Source organism: Dryas octopetala, chromosome 4 (genome assembly GCF_963921425.1).
Source record: "Dryas octopetala chromosome 4, drDryOcto1.1, whole genome shotgun sequence".
NCBI classification, from domain to species: Eukaryota; Viridiplantae; Streptophyta; class Magnoliopsida; order Rosales; family Rosaceae; genus Dryas; species Dryas octopetala.
Genome location: NC_141369.1, coordinates 14,566,612 through 14,587,831, shown reverse-complemented (window position 1 = coordinate 14,587,831; position 21,220 = coordinate 14,566,612). Strand labels below are relative to the sequence as shown.

The following is a 21,220-nucleotide window of genomic DNA, read 5'->3' as shown; positions in this document are numbered from 1 at the left end:
GATGATAAAGAACACTCAAGACCCACTCAGATTTTAAAAACAAAAAACCCAGATTTTGGAAAATATTTTCTTTTCTCAAAGAATAATTTTTCTCACTGGTATATCAAGAACACTCTCTCAAAAAGCTCAAAAAAGTGAAAAACCCAAATGAAAGAGGTTAAAAAAAATAAGAGAGGCAGTACCCTCTGTTTTGTGCAAACACAAATCTCATCAACTCGGGGACACGTGGAGGATCCCACTTGGTTTGAGCTAAAATAAAAAATGACAGCAAATGGAATGTCCAAGAATGGAATCCTAGATTGGTTGTTGAAAAGAATGATGATGTGGAGAAGGGGATAATTTCAGCTGGGAAAATCAGCATGTGTGTGTGTGAGTTAGCTGGAGAAGAAAGTGAACAGTGCACACTTGTGTGAAATGTGAGCTGATGTGAGCTGGTGTGAGCTGGGACAATTAAAAACTCATGTGCACAACTCATGTTCTTTAAAAGAATAATGGGCTTTCATAAACAACCTCATATGATGGGTCCACTTACAACACCGTTAAAACATGTAATGGGTTGAGTCCATTGAACAAATGACAGACCCAACTTACGTACATACTCAAATAAATGATAATGCATGAAATGCACATTACCTTAGTCCACATGCTTTGGTCATGTAATGAGCTAAGTCCATTAAACAAATGACAGACCCAACTTACACCACACACTCATGTACTCAAATGAATTATGATGCATGAAATGCATATTACCTTAGTCCACATGCTTTGGTTCTTTCAATCTTGACTTTACCATCCCAAAGCAACTCTAGATTCTTAAGTATATCCTAGAGCTTATTGAATGTGGAAAATGTAAAATAATTACAATATTTTTGGCAATGAAAAGCTAATTTACAAAATCCTAGAACTAACAAATTCTTAGCTATGCATTATTCTGTTTATATGGAACTATAGTCCTAAACATTGAACCTGAAGTTTCGAGTATAAATATCATTTTTGAACTCGAAATTCTATTTTATGTCTGCCTCGAACCTTAAGTTTTGGGCAAATTGTTTTTGGCCTGACGTTCAAAATATATGAATTTTGTTAAGAACTAGAAGTTCTAACCTACTCCAAATTTGAGGTTTTGGGAATACATGGGAATATATTATTGATATTTTGTCAATATATATTAATTGATTGAACCAGAAGTTCAGATATATAAATTTAGATGTTGTACATTGTTAATTAATTCTATTCATTATTTATACTAATTAGCTATATCATGTTCTTTATATAGAACCTAAAGTTCTAAATCTTTGATCTATATGCTTCCTATCACCAAATGAAATGATCAAACTTATAAAAAAATTGATGTTCTAAAGTATACAACTTGAAGTTCCTTATTCCTTGGTTTTACTCAAAACCTAAAAAATTTGAAGTTCATGAAAATTAGAATTAGAACTTGTAGTTCTACAAGAGATAAGCAAATGAGAACCTGAAGTTCTTTGACACATTGTTTCTTTATCAGAAGTGGATGAAAATTGGAGATGCAGTAGAACATAATGTTCTTATTCTTATGATTGATTAAAATTTGTAGTTCAATGTGCATGACTTAATCAAGTTAAAACCTGAAGTTACTTGATTTTCATGCTTTGTTATAGAATCAAATTGAACGTACTAGAAGTTTTTTGATCTATCATTCCATTTAAAACTCAAAGTTTTCACAACTCATGTAATTTTCCTTATGAACCTGAAGTTCTTGATCAAGATTAGATTAAGCCAGAAGTTTGTATTGATATGTTTCATTAGAATCTGTAGTTCTATGCTTTAACAAAATTTAAGAACTTAAAGTTCTGTCTATATTTTGTATTGGAACTTGAAGTTCCATGGCTTTTAATGAACTTGAAGTATCATAGCTTCAATCTAGAACATGTTGACCTTTGTTTATATTTGTTCTCTGAATTTTTTATGATTATGATTATGATTATTATTATTATTCTTCTTCTTTAGAACCTCATTGTATGTTATTTACCTATTTATTTGTTAGTTGTATCACTTCTCATTTTCTTCCTTATTTAATTTACTAATTATATTATTCTAACCTGAAGTTAGATGCTAAAGAATTATTTAAAACCAGAAGTTTCATGTACTTATAAGTGAATTGCAAGCCTAATTATGCTTTATCTTTATATAACCTACAGTTATATATATAAGCACTTTAATTTGTAGAACCACTTACTCTATTACTTTTTATATATGCACTAATTAATATTTTCCGCCGTTATGGGGAGAAATGATTGTTCCTGAAGAAAATAGCATAATATTGTTCAATATGAATAATATGCATAATATGCATCTACTTTTCTATCATCTAGTCTTTTTCATATTGTTCAATATGAACATGAGGTATGAATAATAATGAAAATCTTGTGGATGCATTTATTCAAAAGCTAGATGCATATATATACAACAAAATTGCAAAGTCACATATGCAAGTTTTAAATATGCCAATATGGATTGATATCCTAGCATGGTAATCCATCAATTTGGCATAAAATGGTTTAATGCAAACTTGAAGCGTGATGAATCTATAGATTCCAAAGTTTAGCTCCCTAGAAGTGGAGAATATATGAAATGGCCCACACAAGCCCAATTAATTAAATTAAAGATCTACATTCTCTATACAAATCATCCTAGAAGAGATGACAGTCTCTAAAGAGACGATAAAAGCCCTTGAAGAGGCATGGATACCCGATTATGAAGATATATATATATATATATAGAGCAAATTACAGATTTAGTCCACTTATTTTACACCTAGTTCAATTTTGGTCCACGATCTTTTTTAAGTTCTGTTTTGGTCTACTAATTGTTTCATTTGTTCAATAAAGGTCTAGATTTGTAACTTTAAATCCTTTTGGTTGTGTTTTCTTCAGTTATAATTGAAGTATAAGTTATATTTCATCATTTCTTAGTCATAAAAACAAATTTGGAGTATTATGATATAAGAGAATTGAGATTGGGTGAAATTTAAAAAATTGGCAGTTTCGGGTACCCTACTTTGGGGTCAATTATCTTGAGTTTTATAACTCCAATTTAAATGATCTTTATATGGTTGTAAAGAAGAAATGCATAGCTTTACAACAAGTATATGTTTGCTGAATTTGGATGAGATTTGATAGTGTAAAAAGCAGGCCAAATTTGAGAAAACAAATCTGGACCTTTATTGAATAAGTAGAACAATTAGTGGACCAAAACAGAACTTGAAAAAGATTGTGAACCAAAATTGAACTAGATATAAAATAACTGGAGTAAATCTGTAATTTCCTATATATATATATATATATATATCTAATGCATATATGCAAAAGAGAATTGTGAGATCATGAATTGATGATATTTTTGTTTATAGTAGTTACTAAAATCATCCAAGGCTATAATGATGTAGAACCACGTTTACTATAACTGTCAACAAAAATTAAATGATCGATCAAACTGGAAAGAGGCAATTCTAGTAGAATTAAAACGTAGAATAATAAGAACCTATAGTTCAAACACCAAAATCAAGATATCAAACCTTAAAGGTTACAATGAGTGTTTGAAATAGTGTGAATTAAATTAATCACCAAATACAGCAAAAGGTTTTCCTTATAAACGTGGGATTATGATTATGAAGAAAAAATTTCTCATATCATATATGTAGCCACATTTCTATAAGTACAGTATTGATGTTATAGTTGTTATCTCAATGTGAGATTATGAAATGTTGTCACTGCATATTTATGGAGATCGATCTACATGCTTATATACTCATATCTTTGAAGATTATTAAATAGGTAAAAGCCCATCGTTAGAAGCGATTCCTTGAGTGATATAAAAGCATGCAAATCCTTGAAGGATATGGGGAAAAAAAATATATTATCTCGGCCTGCAGATCGAGCATTGTGCAAACGGAATTCTTGTCCATCAGTCAACCTATATATATTGAAAATATTTTAAAATATTTTAATATGGATAAAGCCCATCTGTTACGCACTCCAATGGTTGTTAGGTCTCTTGATATTGAGAAAAATGTGTTTCCTCCCAAAGAGGATAATGAAAAGATCCTTGGTCCAGAAGTGCCATATGTTAATGCAATAGGTGCTTTATTATATTTAGCACTATGTACAAGACCAGATATATCATTTTCGGTGAATCTATTAGCTAGATATAGCTCTGCTTCAACACGTAGACATTGGAATGATAACAAACATATCTTATGTTACCTTTGTGGAACAACATATATGAGTTTGTTTTATTCAAGTGAATTTTCCAATGGCTCGATCAAGTCTTATTGGGTACACAGATTCTGGATATTTCTCTGATCCGCACAAGGGCCGCTCCCAAATCGGATAGGTAGTCGAATGTGTTTGGCTAAGATTAGTAATTCGTCATATTCAGAGCACATGTGATTTACCTCCAACAAACACTCCAACTATTATGTATGAAGACAATACTGCTTGTATTAATCAAATAAATGAAGGATATATCAAAGGTGACCAGACCAAACATATATCATCAAAATTCTTCTACACACATGAAGTTCAAAAAGGTTAGCAAATTGAAGTCAAGCAAATTCTATCCAATGATAATCTGGCGGACCTTTTCACCAAATCTCTACTGAAGTCTACATTTCAGAAGTTGGTGTATGGAATTGGTTTTTGTCAACTCTATAAGCAATCAAATTGAAGCATGCAATCATTAGGGGGAGATCCTTGTCGGGGGAGCATCAAGAAGTATATTATTATGGACATATGCGTGTTGTACTCTTTTTTCTGCGACTAGGTTTTTGTCCCACTGAGTTTTTCCTAGCAAGGTTTTAATGTGGTAACATAAGCATGTCCAACATTATATCAATGATCCATTATGTTGTACTCTTTTTCGTTCGCTTTGGTTTTTTCCCACTGGGTTTTTCAAGAAAGGTTTTAATGAGGCAACTATCATTGTATGGTGGACATCCAAGGGGGAGTGTTATAAATCATAAGGTTTAATGTGTGGATGACCACGATTACTATATCTTTGATTATCATGTAACCTTTGTCTTAATTACGGATTTGTAACCTATATCCTGATGATGATGATTAGTGATTTGTAACCTACAAATTTATAGGTGGTTAATGATTTTTATTAACTATCCTATCATTGTAAGCCTATATATAGGCACCTCTACCAAAGATGGAATACACAAGTGATTTGAGAAACACTCTTTACCATTTCAGTTTTTCATATTTCCTCTCTAGTTTATAACAGTAATACTATTATTGACACTGAGTAAGATAATATATATATATATATATATACATGCATATATAAATGGGGAAGAATAATATTTATGATTATGTAAATGTCAATTAATTCCCATAAATGAAAAATGTTAAGACTAGCTGGTACTAGCCCATTTGATGCTTTGAATAAACACTTATGATTTTCTAAAAATAAGATGAAAATTCAATGATTAATAAGAAGATTTAAGGCTAGTTTGGTATTGCTGTGAGAAAAAACAGCTGTGAAGTAAAACAGTTGTGAAGTAAAGTCAACTATAAAGTAAAGCAGTTAAGTGTTTAGTAAACTATGTTTTCAAAAGTGCTGTGAGTGCAAAAAATAATATCAAAGTGTTTGCTAAATGCTAATGTAAAAGTGCTGTGACTGTGTTTAATTACTAAAATGGACATGATGCTGAAAGTGTATTTCACTTATTTGTTTGGTAAAACTAATTTTTTTTTACTTATTTTTTAAATTTGTGGCTACAAATTTTTATTAGCATTAATATTTTTAAGAAGAACATTATTAAATAAGTATTCCTATTATTTTTTTAAGTATATTATAATTTTAATCGTACAAATAAAATATCATAATTAATTATCACAATATAAAATATAACTAACAATAGACATATTTTTTAATTTAAAATAAACAAATAAAAATTATAGAAATCAATAAGGGTAGTATGGGTAAAATAAAAGATTCATTGTTGTTGTGATTCACTGCAGTTTTCAAAAGCACCTAGAAACCTGCTTTCTGTTTTTGCTGTGGGGAGTTGAGAATTGTGGGGGAAAGCAGTTTTTTATTTTTATACCAAACACCAAAACTGTTGTAGGTGATTGAAAATTGTCATCCACAGCAGCTTTTGGGTCCTCTACCGCAATCCCAAACGGAGCCTTAAGAGCATATAAATAGATGGGAAATTTTTTGTCATTAGGATAATGTATTATTAAATTAAATGGCTACTTTCTATTTGGCATTGAATCGTGACCTAACAAATGGTATTAGAGTAATCATAAACTACAGGCTCCTTCTATTGAGGTATACCTCAACTTATTTATGTTGAGGTATGACCTTATTGGGGCCCACACGAGTCGTTTTGTGTTGATCCGAACCGTTCGCAAGGATCATCTTCATTGATAGATCATCCTTGCAAAAAATTAGGCAAATCGGAAATCATTTGTCTATCTAACTTTGATCAAACAAATGAACAGTTTTATCAAAAATATTTGGTTCGTCCATTTATTTGATCAAAGTTAGATAGGCAAATGATTTCTGATTTGTCTAATTTTTTGTAAGGATGATCTATCAATAGAGATGTAAAAATTGAACGATTCGGATCGACACAAAATGACTCGTGTGGGCCTCAATAGAGTATACCTCAACATAAATAAGTTGATGTATACCTCAATAGAATGAGCCTGTCATAAACTATATATCCTTTTATTGTAAAGACGTGAATGAGTAAATTAGGCACTGTTTTGTCACGTCTACATAGGGGGACGGTGGATACCCCAGGGGTACCTGCAGGTCACGACTTGGCAATTGAAAATTGTGTGAGATTACATATGTTTTGTCATGTGCAACTAATAATGCATGCCTTCATGTTGTTTATCAACTTTGAAATTTAAGTAGCGATAAATTATCGGATAATGCGAAATATAGCCGATGCTATATTTTTAAATTGTTAATTTGAGCATGGAGAGTTATATATAAGGCTCATATTTTTTGTTAAAAACATATAGTCTCTCTTAATTTTGTGCGAAAGAGTTTTGAGTTCAAATCTCATATATAAAAAATATATAGATAATAAATGCTTTCCTCTTTCGTGCTTTGGTGCTTTCGGCTGAAACCTTTGTGAAAAAATAAAATGTTGATTTGAATCACCCATCAATGATCACAACTGACGGTGAAATAAGATAATGTATATATACCGAATTTTTTATTAGAGAAAATTACTCTCTAAATAACAATATTAATATTTGTGTAATCTCCGTCCACATGTCTCGATAATTCATGGTCCTGCTTTCCACATGTATCTTATTGCTTGAATATCACAGAATTGCTTGTATGCAGCTAGTGAAATTATTACAAGTTTTTTTTCTTTGTTTTAAATATTAATGCTTTCATTTTCATATATAACATATATATATAAGATACCACTGCATATTCTGGCCAAAAAAAGATACAACTGCATATTAATTAATAAATGGACAATGCTAGGGTGCCCTAATAGGACACGTGCCCTAATGACATATCAATTGAAATATTTGACATATCATAATTCATCTGCCACAACATTTTTGTAAAAAGACAATTTTAACATTTTCCAAAATCTTTAAAAACATTCTTAAAAATTATGTAAAAAATAAGAACAACCTTTCTTCCCTGCAAATCATTCCATAGCCATTATTCCAAAGTTAGTATAATTTCTTCATATTTGACGATGATCTTCTTTTCTAGAAACAATTCATTAAAACGCTTTAAAGTTCTCTTCAACTCTTAAGTTTTTGTGTTTCTTAATTTCTTAATTTACATCCACTTTTTTATTGAATTATTTTAATTTCAATCATGACCATTCCCATCAAGCAAGCACACATCAACCTTTATTTCCCAGCCACCGCCCTATCAATCTTCCCATAAACTCACAAAAGTTCTTATATTGTTTTTTGCTTTTGAATTTGACTAAAGGAAACAATACAAATATGCCATGGGCATACTGTTCTGTTTTTGAGCTCAAAAGTTTCTTGAACTTGATCAAACTTTTTTGATCAATCGCATGAAAATAAAGTACAAAAGATCTCTTCAATTTCATAACGATCTCACCTTATTCAAGATACATAGAGAGATTAACATGAAAATCTTTAGGTCTTATGTGGGTTATAATAGCAAAATGGTGAGATATATCATGATTGAGAATTTTTAGTGCTCAACAAAAAAGAGGATTTTAATTCTTTGTTATTCTAGAATTTTTGTAGACATAATTTTATAGTTGCTTTACATCATAGTCCTCTAGAATTTTATAGAATTTTGCCACTGATGATGCTACTGCCCAGGGGATTTGGATTGGATTTTGGAGACCTAGGTTTGCTGATTTTGGAGAATAGTGAGAGGAATAAGGGGTTGATTGGTTTGGGGTTTCCATTAATTTGTTGGGGCTTGAGTTGGGTCTGCCAATTACTAGTGAGCGTCGAGTACTGATTGGTGAAGAAGAAAATATGGATTCATTAATGGAGTATCAAGTGTGTTCTACATGGGCTTGAGGGGAATCAATCGGAATATATCTTCTAATTGCCTTGACCAAATTGTTCAGAAAATAAGGCTTCAGCTTGTTCATGATAATGGCCTTGGTATTCTGGCCTTCATAATGGCCAAGAAATTCTGGTATTTCAATTCATTGGGTTTTTTCGTTTAGGTTGATTTTTGAAGTCCACATCTAGTCTTCCAACAATATTCCATGAATAGTCTATTGGAAGAAAAAAAAAAAACCCATGAATATATAGTGTCTATACATCATTAATTCCCATGGTTGATGTTAAGATTACTCTAACTATATTGATGAGGATGATGATATACAAATGTGATTATGAACGATGACAAATCTGGTAAATCAAGCATAGAAAAATAAAATTATTAATTTTAGATGGATAAGATTGTCTTTCAACAAAAATAATGTTAATATGATTTAGAAAGTAAATAATGATGTGTGCAAAATAATTTTGCCAATTAGGGCACAAAATCTTTTCTCTTAATAAATTATATGCCTGGCCAAAAAAAAAATTATATGGAAAAGTTGAATACATAACTATTATATATTAATTCCATGTTGATCCTTTCCCCGACGAATCCTCTAGGTAGATATATATCATGAATCATGCATCTTGGTTTCTTGACAATGAGAACTAGTTCATTTCTTTTTTAAAAATGATCTTTGAATGCAGGACCACTTTTTTATTGTTTCATACAGAAAATTGTTTCAATAATTTTTTTAAAAATGTTTATTTATCTTTCTCTAGGTTGATATTTATTATTTAGTTTGATCAGACAGAAAATGAAGTTCCTCTAGCTTTTCTTATTCATACTAATATAATATGTTATCAAGGTATTATATATATTCGTAGTTTTGTACCTTACATGGTACAACAACAACAGCAAAAATGGTACTATATATATTTAATCAGAAAAAAAAAAAGTGAAAGTGACTACATTTTGTTATTTTACATAGGCTTATTCATGAAAATGTCTCTTGAAAGTAATTTTTATCCTCATTTTGCTCCTTTAAACTTTAATCTTTATTAATCTGCTCACTTTGCCCTTTGAATTTTACAAATCTCATATTTCGTCAATGGTTCCGTTAAAATATCCAACGTGTCGCTTAAGTAGATGAGCGACAATATGTCAGCTTTATTGACGGAATATGACTTACTGAAAGAGTTTGTAAAGTTCGGGAGGTAAAGTAAGATGATTAAACTTTAAAGGGGTAAAATGAGAATAAAAATTACTTTCAAAGGGCATTTTTACAAATAAGCCTTTTATATATGGGTATGTATGTATATCTCCTTCAGTGAAGATCTCCAATAATTATTCACCTCATAGATTTCCACTAAAATACAAGACATTATCCTGATTGTGAAGGCTTTATCCAATAAGGCTTTAAATTTAAGGATTCAATTCCTGTACATAATTAATACTTTTATATTTTCTTGGAGAATAAATTATAATTAAGGGGCATACGTACAGCAAGCTCCAAAGAAAAACTGTATAATATATATTTAGATGGGTGTATGATATATCTATTCCACTTAATATTCAAAGTTTTTTATTTTTCTTCTTTGGTATCATAGTGTCCTACAAAAAATAAATAAATAAATATGATGCCCTCGAATCCTTGAATTAGGGCTTTGATATATTTGTAATTTTCCAATAATACTGAGGTCTAATTTGTCACTTACATTCATTACAATATACCGTATTACATGATTGTCCCATTAACAATTAATGCTTTCATTTTCTCCAGATTTCAGTAGTAGATACAATGAATTCACAATGACATCAAATGAACGACCATATAATATGACCAATTAATTACGGATGACATCAAATGAACGATGCTTTCATTAATTTCTATATGGATGTCATGCATCCTGTAGAAAAACGACCATATAATATGACCAATTATGGATTTGTGGTCCTAAACGCTAGGACCACTCTCAATTTATATTATTATATTTTATCACAAGGACCACTCTTAATTTATATTATTAATTATTTTATCACAAGGACCACTCTTAATTTAAGCAACATCTTTTGTTAGTTTGTGCTGCATGCGTTTACTAAAATCTAAATGCAGATCAAGATTTAGTTTTTGGATGAATATGTAAGAATATTACTAAACTATTTGAATTTATAAGTGTGTAATTTTCTTCATAATTACCAACCTCTTTTTGAGGTATATATACCAATGGTTTCATCACCTTTTACTCAAGTAGAAAAATGTGGAAGAAAAACAAGAACCACATCCAATATGCAGGGCTTGGTGTTGAAAAAAGACAAAGATCGAAGAAAAAGATGAGAGGAAAAAGAAGAAGATCGAAGATTGATGATGAAGAATGATAGAAGATGAAGAAAAATCAAATAAGAAGAAAATAAAAAAAGAAGAAAAATATCGAAGAAACAACAAACACAACCAAAGCAAAATAACATGTGAGTAAAAATAAGAAAGGAAAGGAAACATTGCAAAAAACACTGTAAGTAAGGGTGAAAAGAAATTTGAAAAACACTGCAAAAAACGTCATGTTGAACTTTTGAAATTGTTAACCTAAAGAACATGTGATGATGAAAGCTTAATGATGTTTGGAAAACATAAATAACGTTTTTTCTTAATCTTTGAATGTTGGTCGTAATACACTAATTTGGATAAGAAAACACCTATTTTCATGAAATTTGAAAACAAAATTAAAAATGATATACTTAATTTTCAAAGTCAAACATGAATGGAAATTAATCACCAAAAAAATAAATGATAAAACCTTGAAATAAGACATTAATACACACTAATTTGGAAAATGCAAAAAATTATGAAATTTGAAAACAAAAATCAGAAATGGAAAATCTTAATATTCAACTTCATAAATTAATGGCAAATAATTACAAAACAATTTCATGATAATACCTTGAAATAAGGCATTAATTGAAAAAATTAAAATTTACCTTTTTTCAATTCAAAGGGTAAAAAAGGAAATAAAAAAATAAATTTTATGCAGAAAATGGATAATCTTACGTGGCAAATTTAAAAAATGGGTGTATATCTAATTTTTCCAAAAACAAATTGAGTAATATCAAATTGGGTCTCCCAAAATGGATGTATGTCTAATTAAGCCTAATATAATGGGAGAAATTTTAAAATTTGGTGAGATTTTGAAAGATTCTATAAATTTATTAAAATAAAAATTAATGAGGAAAAAATTTGAAAGGCCAAATTTTCCTAGGAGTTGATCGTGATTACTAAAAATTTGGGTGCAAAGCCCCTTTTTTCTTTGTTTTTTTGTTTGATTAGTATATCAATTTGAGCTCGAAAAGGTCTCTGGCACGGATCGAATTGGGTCGGGCCAAATTTGGAACCAACAGAAAGATCAGCCCATATTGTTGTGATTAGTGCACTAATATTATTAGGTTTTTTTTTTTTTTTTTTTTGTTGTGATTAGTGCACCAATATTATTAGTTATTTTGGGGGATTACTGCACTAATATTGTTGTGATCAATCGATTATAGAGGTGTCACACTGATGTACTGATATCATACATTTGGAAACTTAATTATGTATTTAACCATAAAATGATAAATTTGAGTTGTTGGTGCTATGCTTAAATAAATTTGCCCACATGGGAATCATATCATGTTATGTTCGAGTTGTGTCTTTAATTAATTAGGGTTTGTGTGCAAGTGCCAATCAATCTCACTCTAAATTATTTAATTATGTACGGTGATTAGAAAACATAACTTATCTATTTATTAATTATGATGTTGTATTCAAATATTAAACATATATGTATATATATATATAGTAGACCAAAAGTTAGCTTAGGATTATTTTATGGAAAATCTTTGGGTCACCCCTTGGGGGTACCCCAAGGTCCACCCTCCCCCCGAAAATAACAATTTCGGTAATGCCGGCGCATGATCGGAACCGTTCACTTTTTAGATCACCTATTATAGATCATCTCTGCAAAAAATCAAATCAATCGGAAATCGTTTGGTTATATAACTGTTGTCAATTAAGTAGAAAAAATTGATGGTTTTCAATTAAAGAGTGATTTTTTGGACAAACCGTTAATTTTTTCTATTTAATCAACAACAGTTATATAATTAAACGATTTCCGATTGAGTTGATTTTTTGCAGAGATGATCTATAAATAGCTTCAAGTTAGGTTTCCTTTCATTTTCTTGACTCGGATGCACAAACTATTATATCTAGGTACCGGCGTGTGGACGAGGACTTAGCCCGAGATGGCCAGCTTTTGGAGGAGGCTAAGCGGCTTTGGGTTGAATTTCACGAAGCTAGCTAGCTGTGCATATATTTCTCAAGTTGCGAAGGGGGTTGTTGACTCCCTTGCTCGTTATGCTCTACATTGTGAGAATTCTATTACTTAGGAGAGTGACTTTCCTGAATGGCTAAGAACACATCTACAAGTTGATTATCATCCTGCTTAGTTTCTATTCAATAAAGTTATTTCAATCCCAAAAAAATAAAAAAATAGCTTCTTCCTTGGCAGAAGTTGGACCGGTCTAGAGTTTTCATTCACAGTAACAAACGGGCCATTACTAGTAACCAATTAAACGTTTAGAAAATAAGACTTAATTAGCAAACAAATTAAGATACTGCCAAACATTTGGCCAAGAAAAGAAAAAGATACCGTCAAACATAAATGATCCGATTTTGCTAACATTTGGATCAAGTGGGTTCCCTTTTTTTTTTTTATTCTTGGCCATTAAGTGGGTTTTCTTTAGTGAAGAATGAATGAGTGATGCAAGGGGGATCCTAAGCTTTGGTTTACGATATATGTATGGATAAAACTGAAAAAATTTAGGCATTCATTCCAAAACCGATTGACAATAAAAGGAGTAGCCCAAATCGTTATAAACCACTAGCAAGGCTCTCACATTTTCGATGTGAGACTCTCTCAACTCGCCCCCATATGTGTGGCGTCATTTAAGCTTAATACGTGAAAAATTTATATTGGGTGACGTGAGAGAACGTGTGGTCATTAGGCGCCTTACGTAGATAACCTGCTCTAATACCATGAAGAAATCTAGGTATCCATCCCAAAACTAATTGGTAATGGGAGGAGTAGCCCAAACTATTATAAGCCACTAGAAAGGCCCTCACATTTTCGATGTGAGATTCTCTTAACAAAAACACCATGATTAATAAATGAGTCATTTACAGGCCAATCCAGTTTTTCCTTCTCTCTTAAACTAATAAGCTTTTTAATTTTTGACTGAGGTCCAAAAATATTGTTCAGATGTTTTGAATTTAAAAAAATTTTAATATTATCCTAAAATTAATAATATTTAAATCTTAATATTATCCTAATATTATCATAATATTATCCTAGTTTTATATTATCTTAATATTATAATATTAGCATATTATCATATTATAATATTCTACTATTATTATATTATCCTAAAATTAATTGTGAAATTTAAATTATATTAATCTAATAAAAATACATAAGCCTAAAAAATAAAAAATAATCAAATAAGGAAAAAAATTCTTTATGGATATATTTCAATTATATCTATTGATCGATGGTTTGTCGGCGTTTATGTTATGTTTAGCTTTGGGTTTTTGGGCTCCACCAAACTCATTCTATATCTTAGGAGGGTATGAGGTAAAAAGATGTGGATTTACCCTTAAAACTCGGGAAAAGAAGCAACATGGCCAAATGTTCGGATCATGTGCGCACTTAATCAAATATGTATATATAAATATATATATATTTATATATATATATCAACCCAAGTATTGGTATAATTGAAATGCATTTTGATTATTTGTATAATTTGGTACTTGTTGGATTATTTTTGATTTTGTGGGTTAATGCATTTTTTTGATATTTGTATAATTTAAACAGATATTATCTTTTATTATTTTAAATTATCAAATATAAAAACTAGATAATCTTAAATGTTTTAATTAAAAAATGTAAAAATTAAAATGGTCCTAACATATATTATCTTTCATAATTTTTAAAATTAATTCATATTAATTATCTTAATTTTAAGAGATAATATGAGTCAAAATTGTTAACAAGTCCATTTTTTCAACCTTAGCCAAAAAAATTGGATTGAAGTACAAATCTAAATTCCTATATGGTTTTAGTTCGAATGATCCTCCAAAATTGGACATACTTCTAATTAAGATAAAGTTATTATCAAATTACTGTACATAATTAAATAATTTGGATCCAAATTGACTAACGCCCCGTTTGGAATTGCGGTGGAAGACCCAAAAGCTGCTGTGGATGACAATTCTCAATCACCTATAGCAGTTTTTGGCGTTTGGTAAAAAAATTAAAAACTGCTTTTTTCCCACAATTCTCAACTCCCCACAACAAAAACAAAAAACAGGTTTCTAGGTGCTTTTGAAAGCTGCAGTGAATCACAGCAATAATGAATATTTTATTTTACCCATAATATCCTCATTGATTTCTATATTTTTAATTTGTTTATTTTAAATTAAAAAATATGTCCATTGTTAGTTATATTTTATATTGTGATAATTAATTATGATATTTTATTTGCACGATTAAAATTATAATATACCTAAAAAAATAATAGACATACTTATTTAATAATGTTGTTCTTAGAAAAATTAATGCTAATAAAAATTTGTAGAATAAAAATTTGTAGCCAAAAATTTAAAAAACAAGTAAAACACATTTTATTTTTACCAAACAAATAAGTGAAAGACACTTTTAGCATCATGTCTATTTTAGTAATTATACACAGTCACAGCACTTTTACATTAACATTTACCAAACACTTTGATACTGTTTTTTGCACTCACAGCACTTTTGAAAACATACTTTACCAAACACTCAGCTGCTTTACTTTACAGCTGACTTTACTTCACAGCTGTTTTACCTCACAGCTGTTTTTTTACACAGCAATACCAAACTGGCCCTAACACTTATGGCACAACTCCAACATAACATGATATGATTGGCACCAGATCAAATCTATCAAGCGTGGCACCAGATCAAATCTATCAAGCGTAGCACCAACAACTAAAATTTATCATTTTAAGGTTTTTTTTTTTTTTTTTTTTTTTTTTTTTTTTTTAACGTTAAATATATGGTTTTCGAAATATGTTAGGATCCAATTGTCCCATTATGACATCATGTACATTATTGACACCTCTCTATAAAGTCACAACAAGATCAGTACGTGCACTAATCACAACAAGAGTGAATCAAAGATTGCAGACATAATGGGGTCTCAAACAACTGAGCGTAAGGTTCCAGTTATAGATTTATCCAAGGAAGACTTGAAGCCTGGTACAGAGACATGGCTCAAGGCATGCAAAGAAGTTCAGTATGCTCTAGAAGAGTATGGCTGCTTTGAAGCTGTTTACCATAAAGTTCCTTTGGAACTTCACCACTCAATTTTCTCTGTGATGGAAGATCTATTCAATCTTCCAATAGAAACTAAAAACCAGAAAATCATTGACAAGCCTTTCTTCAACTATTTACAATATCCATACCTTCCTGTCTATGAATCCTTGGGCATCCCTACAACGTTAGAAGGAGCTCAAGGTTTCACAAGTCTCATGTGGCCTGAAGGAAACGACCATTTTTGGTAAAGTTAATTTGATTCATAACTCACTCTAAATTTCTAATTTTACTATATATATTATGCCTATTGTGTGACTCTTTGTTCTTTGAATTAGTGAAAATACTCATTCCTTCTCAAAGCTGGTGGCAGAGTTGCATCAAATGGTGACAAGAATGGTGTTTGATAGTTATGGTGTGCAGAGGCTTTATGAGTCTCACATGGCATCAACCATTTACCGCTTCAGAAGCTTTAAGTATAGAACACCCCAGGTGAATGAGAGTGATGTGGGAATGGTTCCTCACCGAGATGCGTCCTTCACATCCATATTTCACCAAAATCAGGTTGGTTTGCAGATAAAAACTAAAGATGGTCAGTGGATTGAAGCGCAAACTTCACCTTCATCCTATCTATTCCTGGCAAGCGAGGCATTCATGGTGGGTCAACTTTCTTTTAAGTTCCGTAAGTTAAGAATGGCTTTAACAGAAGGGGAGCACGAATAAGGCTTCCCTTTATAACTCCCGCAAGAATGAGGAAGGCTAAAATAGTCTTTCTTGGAGCGTGAATAGCATTCCCCTAACAAAAATGATGATCGACAACTTTTACTATGCAGTAGATTGGTCATTGATAGCGATTTTTCCTTTTTCATTTGATAAATTAAACTCTAAGGAAAAAATCATGGTTGAAAAACTACAAAAAGGAATAATGGCCATGCACGATAGACTATAAAATGAAGAAATCTAGGCATCCATCCCAAAACTAATTGGTCTTAAAAGCCATTAGAAAGACCCTCACATCTTCAATGTGGAATTTCTCTCAACACACCCCGTACGTGTGGTACCATTTAAGCCTAACACGTAGACAATTTATATTGGGTGACATAGGAGCACGTGTGGCCGTTAGGCGCATCACGTGAATAACCTACTCAGATACCATGAAGAAATCTAGACATTCATCCCAAAACCAATTGCCAATGAGAGGAGTAGCCCAAACCCTTATAAGCCACTAATAAAGCCCTCACATCTTCAATGTGAGATTTCTCTCAACAAAAAGTACAAGTCCTATCTGTAGGCAGAAATTACAAGCAATTTGGATAAATTCCCCAAAAGTTAAGGCCAAACTAAAATTTTGGCAAAAAATTGAAATAATTCTGAACAGGTTCACAAGGAAGCCAATTGCACCATGTAGACAAAAGATTGATAATTTGATGGAGATGCTATATGCATTACCACAAGTTTTTAAGATCTTGAACCTTCAGGGCATCGAAATCAAAGCAGAGGATATTTTACACTCTGGAGAAACGTACTAAAGTTGGTTTTCACAAATAGTTCTTTTATTCTCACTTTTTTTTTAGCCATTCTTATATTCTCACAATTGATTTCACATTTCATGTAATTCTAGCTTGAATTAATTGTTATTGAATGTTTTCTAATTTTTCAAAAAAAGACTATAATTTATAAGGGGCTTCTAAGATTAATTTATGGACTGACATTTTTCTATATGTGTTGGACATTCCACCTTTACTTTTATTTTGACTTGGTAGGTATGGAGCAATGACAGAATAAAGGCTTGTGTGCACCAAGTCATCCTGAAAGATAAGAAAGACAGATATTCCTTGGGATTATTCTCATACGATAGTGGGATACTGCAAGTACCTGAAGAGCTTGCTGATGACAAACACCCCTTACTCTACAAACCTTTTGATCATATGGGTTACCTTTATTTTCGTGAAACACCAGCGGCAGAGAAATCAGAGTGTCCCATCAAAGCCTACTGTGGTGTTTGAGATTGATCTCAAGGGGCCATTAATGTTATCTTACTATTGCATGATTAATCTTTATGTGTATCTAGGCTATGTGGGTTTCTGGTTTGCTTCTCTTCTGTCAAGGCTGTTGATGATAGTTTCGTCTTTGCTTCTAATGAATGAATAAAGAAAGGTGTATTTCTTTCTACACTATGGCTGGTGTCTAGGATTAGATTGGATAAGTTAAACTCACTACATTGAAGATATATTGAAGGAAGAAATAGAGGCTAACTTCTAACTTCTGTCTACGTACCAACTAGATGTTAGTCCAGTGGTATTTCTCTCTCTAGTGTTGGGAGATGTCCCAAGTTCTAATGCTGGTGTTGAAGGAAGAAGAGGGATTAGTATTAGTCAAAAAGAAATAACTTATCCATTCCTATTCCCGCAAAATGATCAGAGTGCCAATAACACCTCCCTATAATGCATTATTATAACACATAAGTGTTAGGATTGCTGAGAAAATGAGAGAGATAGAGAGAGAGAGGAGAGAGTAGGAAAAATCCAAAGAGACTACATTGCTTCATGTAAATATTACAAGGGAGAGTACAAGACTTTATATACTCTTAGTAACTAACTGTAACAGTAAAACTTATTAACAACTAACGCATACACTAACAGCCCCCCTCAAGCTCATAAGAGGGAACCTATCATGAGATTGCCTTTAGTTCCTTAGTGGCTACAAATTAAAGGTGTTGGAAACAAGTTAATTCAAACAAGTGCAGAATCTGCATCATCCTTTGCAAAACTTCCTAAAGCTGTTGGTGAGAATGCACTGTTGTAACTACATGCACCTTAGTAAAATCTGCAAGGTAGCTTGCAGCAACAACCAATCATGTGCAATGATCAAAAGTGAAGCAGAAGAAAACACTATCAAGTGGGATCTTCCATCAGACATGGTCCCTTGGCTTCATCCTCTCGCATATGGTATACTGGGCAAAGCGAAAATTATAACAGATCCCAACAATGCAATTGCATAACCAATAGTCTTTAACCATTGGCATCAACACTCCTTAATTTCTTGTTCCTCCGGTGCAAACCATATTTGCCTCACGAGCAAAGCTATAAACTTCATCAAGTTAGTGCCTAAACTTGTGCCAATGATTTGGAAGTCCAAGTTTGCAGAAAAGTACAGTAGCCAAATGTTGAATTTGATAGTGTGAATGTATTTTTCATTATATGTTTTGCTTTACAAGATACAAAGATATATAGGCAGAATTAGAGGAGGCTAAGAAACACTGGCCAATACACCACAGCCTTAACACCAGACCTCTCCATGATTTAAGCCCCAATTATAGGACAAGAGTTATTACAAGAAATAGAAACAAGCCGCCCTAAATTAAGGAGAAAGCTGTTAACTACAAGTTAACTACAAACGTGTGAGATGATCAGATGATAACCACAGCTAGTGCATCTCTTCCAATACTCCCCCTCAAGCTAGAGCAAGTAGATTAATTGATCCAAGCTTGGACAGTAAACGCTGAAACTGAGCAGATCGAACCTAGGGCCTTGGTGAAAATATCTGCGATCTGATCATGACTCCGAGTGTACACAGTTTCGATCACCTTGGATTGAACCTGATCACGAATATAGTGATAATGGACTTCAATATGTTTTGTTCTTTCGTGGAACACCGGATTGGAAGCAATGTGCATGGCTGCTTGGTTATCACAATAGAGTGACATAGGTGTGCTGTTGTTAAACCCTAAGTCTGAGAGAAGGCCTTTTAACCAAATAACGAAGATATAATTGAAGGGCATGTATGGTTAGGTTCCATTTGTATATTTGGTGGAATATGGCATATCTTAACCAAACTTTTTGCATGGGCTCCCCGTGCACTTGTATGGACAACTAGTATAGATGAGTATGATTAGTTAGGTTTATTACTTGAAGAATTAATGTTCTTGTCTGAAAGGGTTGTGTGATATTAGCAGACATATTTAGTTAGTTCTGATTAATGCATTTTGTGATTCTACATGATTTGCTTAATTTCTTGTCTTTCCTTGTGTTAAGTTGCTGCATTTATTTATTGTATATTTTGTCCTGTTTTTGTTGGACAAAGAATTAATAATTTATTGTTTTAGAATATACTTTTTTTGTGGTTCTGTCTATTCTACCATCACCATGATGATCTAGTTTGCTGCTTTGCCTCTTAGGAAGTAAGGATAATGCTATAAAAAGATCTCCCATGCAGCATTGATCAATTGTATCATTCGCAACTGAAATGGATTTGGAGATATATATATATATATATATATATTTTTGGCTTAAATGGCTTAGAAGATTCATATTCATAATTCTATGGCAGTATAGTAATAATGACTTCCATAATATTTTTACAAATAAAAATATTTCAACCATATTTTCAATCCATATGCGTACGTATATACATAGGGCTGGGTCGGTTTGACCGAAAAACCGAGATCGAACCCGAAACCGGCCTAATCGATACCGAGAATAACCGTACCTGAGAAGAACCGTACCGAGATATCGGTTTGTCAACCGAACCGGTATGTTCGGTTTAGGTTTCGGTTCTCAGATCTTAGAACCGTCAGTTTACCGAACCGAACCGAATATATATAACATTTAATTTAAAATAATACAATTTTATACATTTCTAATTTTCTATACCCTAAAATACATTTCTATAATACATTTATATACATTTTTATAATTTATAAAACATATATAAATTTATAAACCCTAAACTCTATTGTGTGTTTTAAAAATTTTAAATCATATACCTTATATCTTATACCCTAAGACTATAATTCATACTTTCATAGTTGGTATATAAGTATATAACTATAACAATGTCTAGGATATGGTATAATATGGTATAATATTAGAATATGGTATATCACTATATATGCTATACCCTATATACCCTAAGGTTTAGGATATGGTATAATATTAAGGTTTAGGGTATTTTTAATTAGTTTTTATATAGAAATGTATTATATAGATTATATAAAAATGTATTTTAGGGTATATAAATGTATTATATAAATGTATTAAAAGTAAAAACTCCAAACTCCAAACTCCAAACCCCAAATCTCAAAATACCCTAATGTCTAAATTAAATTAATTAATAAAATGAAATAAGACTTAAACAAAATAATCCTATTTTTTTTTTAAGAATATAAAATATAATGATTAAGACCTTTTTTTTTTATTTATTTTTTAAAATACATGGCATTCTTTGATTGGATGTTCACATTCTTACTATACCCCCTACCCCATGGAATCTTAATTCCCACAAATAACAAAAAGCTTGAATGACGTAGGTGGCTTTGATGGCTA

The 21,220-nt window shown here is 31.4% G+C and overlaps 1 protein-coding gene across 1 annotated transcript; it reads left to right on the top strand.

Annotated features, from left to right (window-relative positions):
• The first annotated feature begins 15,775 nt into the window (after positions 1-15,775).
• LOC147287148 (putative 2-oxoglutarate-dependent dioxygenase AOP1) lies at positions 15,776-17,902 on the top strand. The gene is made up of 3 exons (XM_086242556.1): positions 15,776-16,143; positions 16,235-16,553; positions 17,660-17,902. Exons 1-3 carry the CDS (start codon positions 15,776-15,778, stop codon positions 17,900-17,902), a joined length of 930 nt encoding a protein of 309 aa, XP_086098682.1.
• The last annotated feature ends 3,318 nt before the right edge of the window (positions 17,903-21,220 follow it).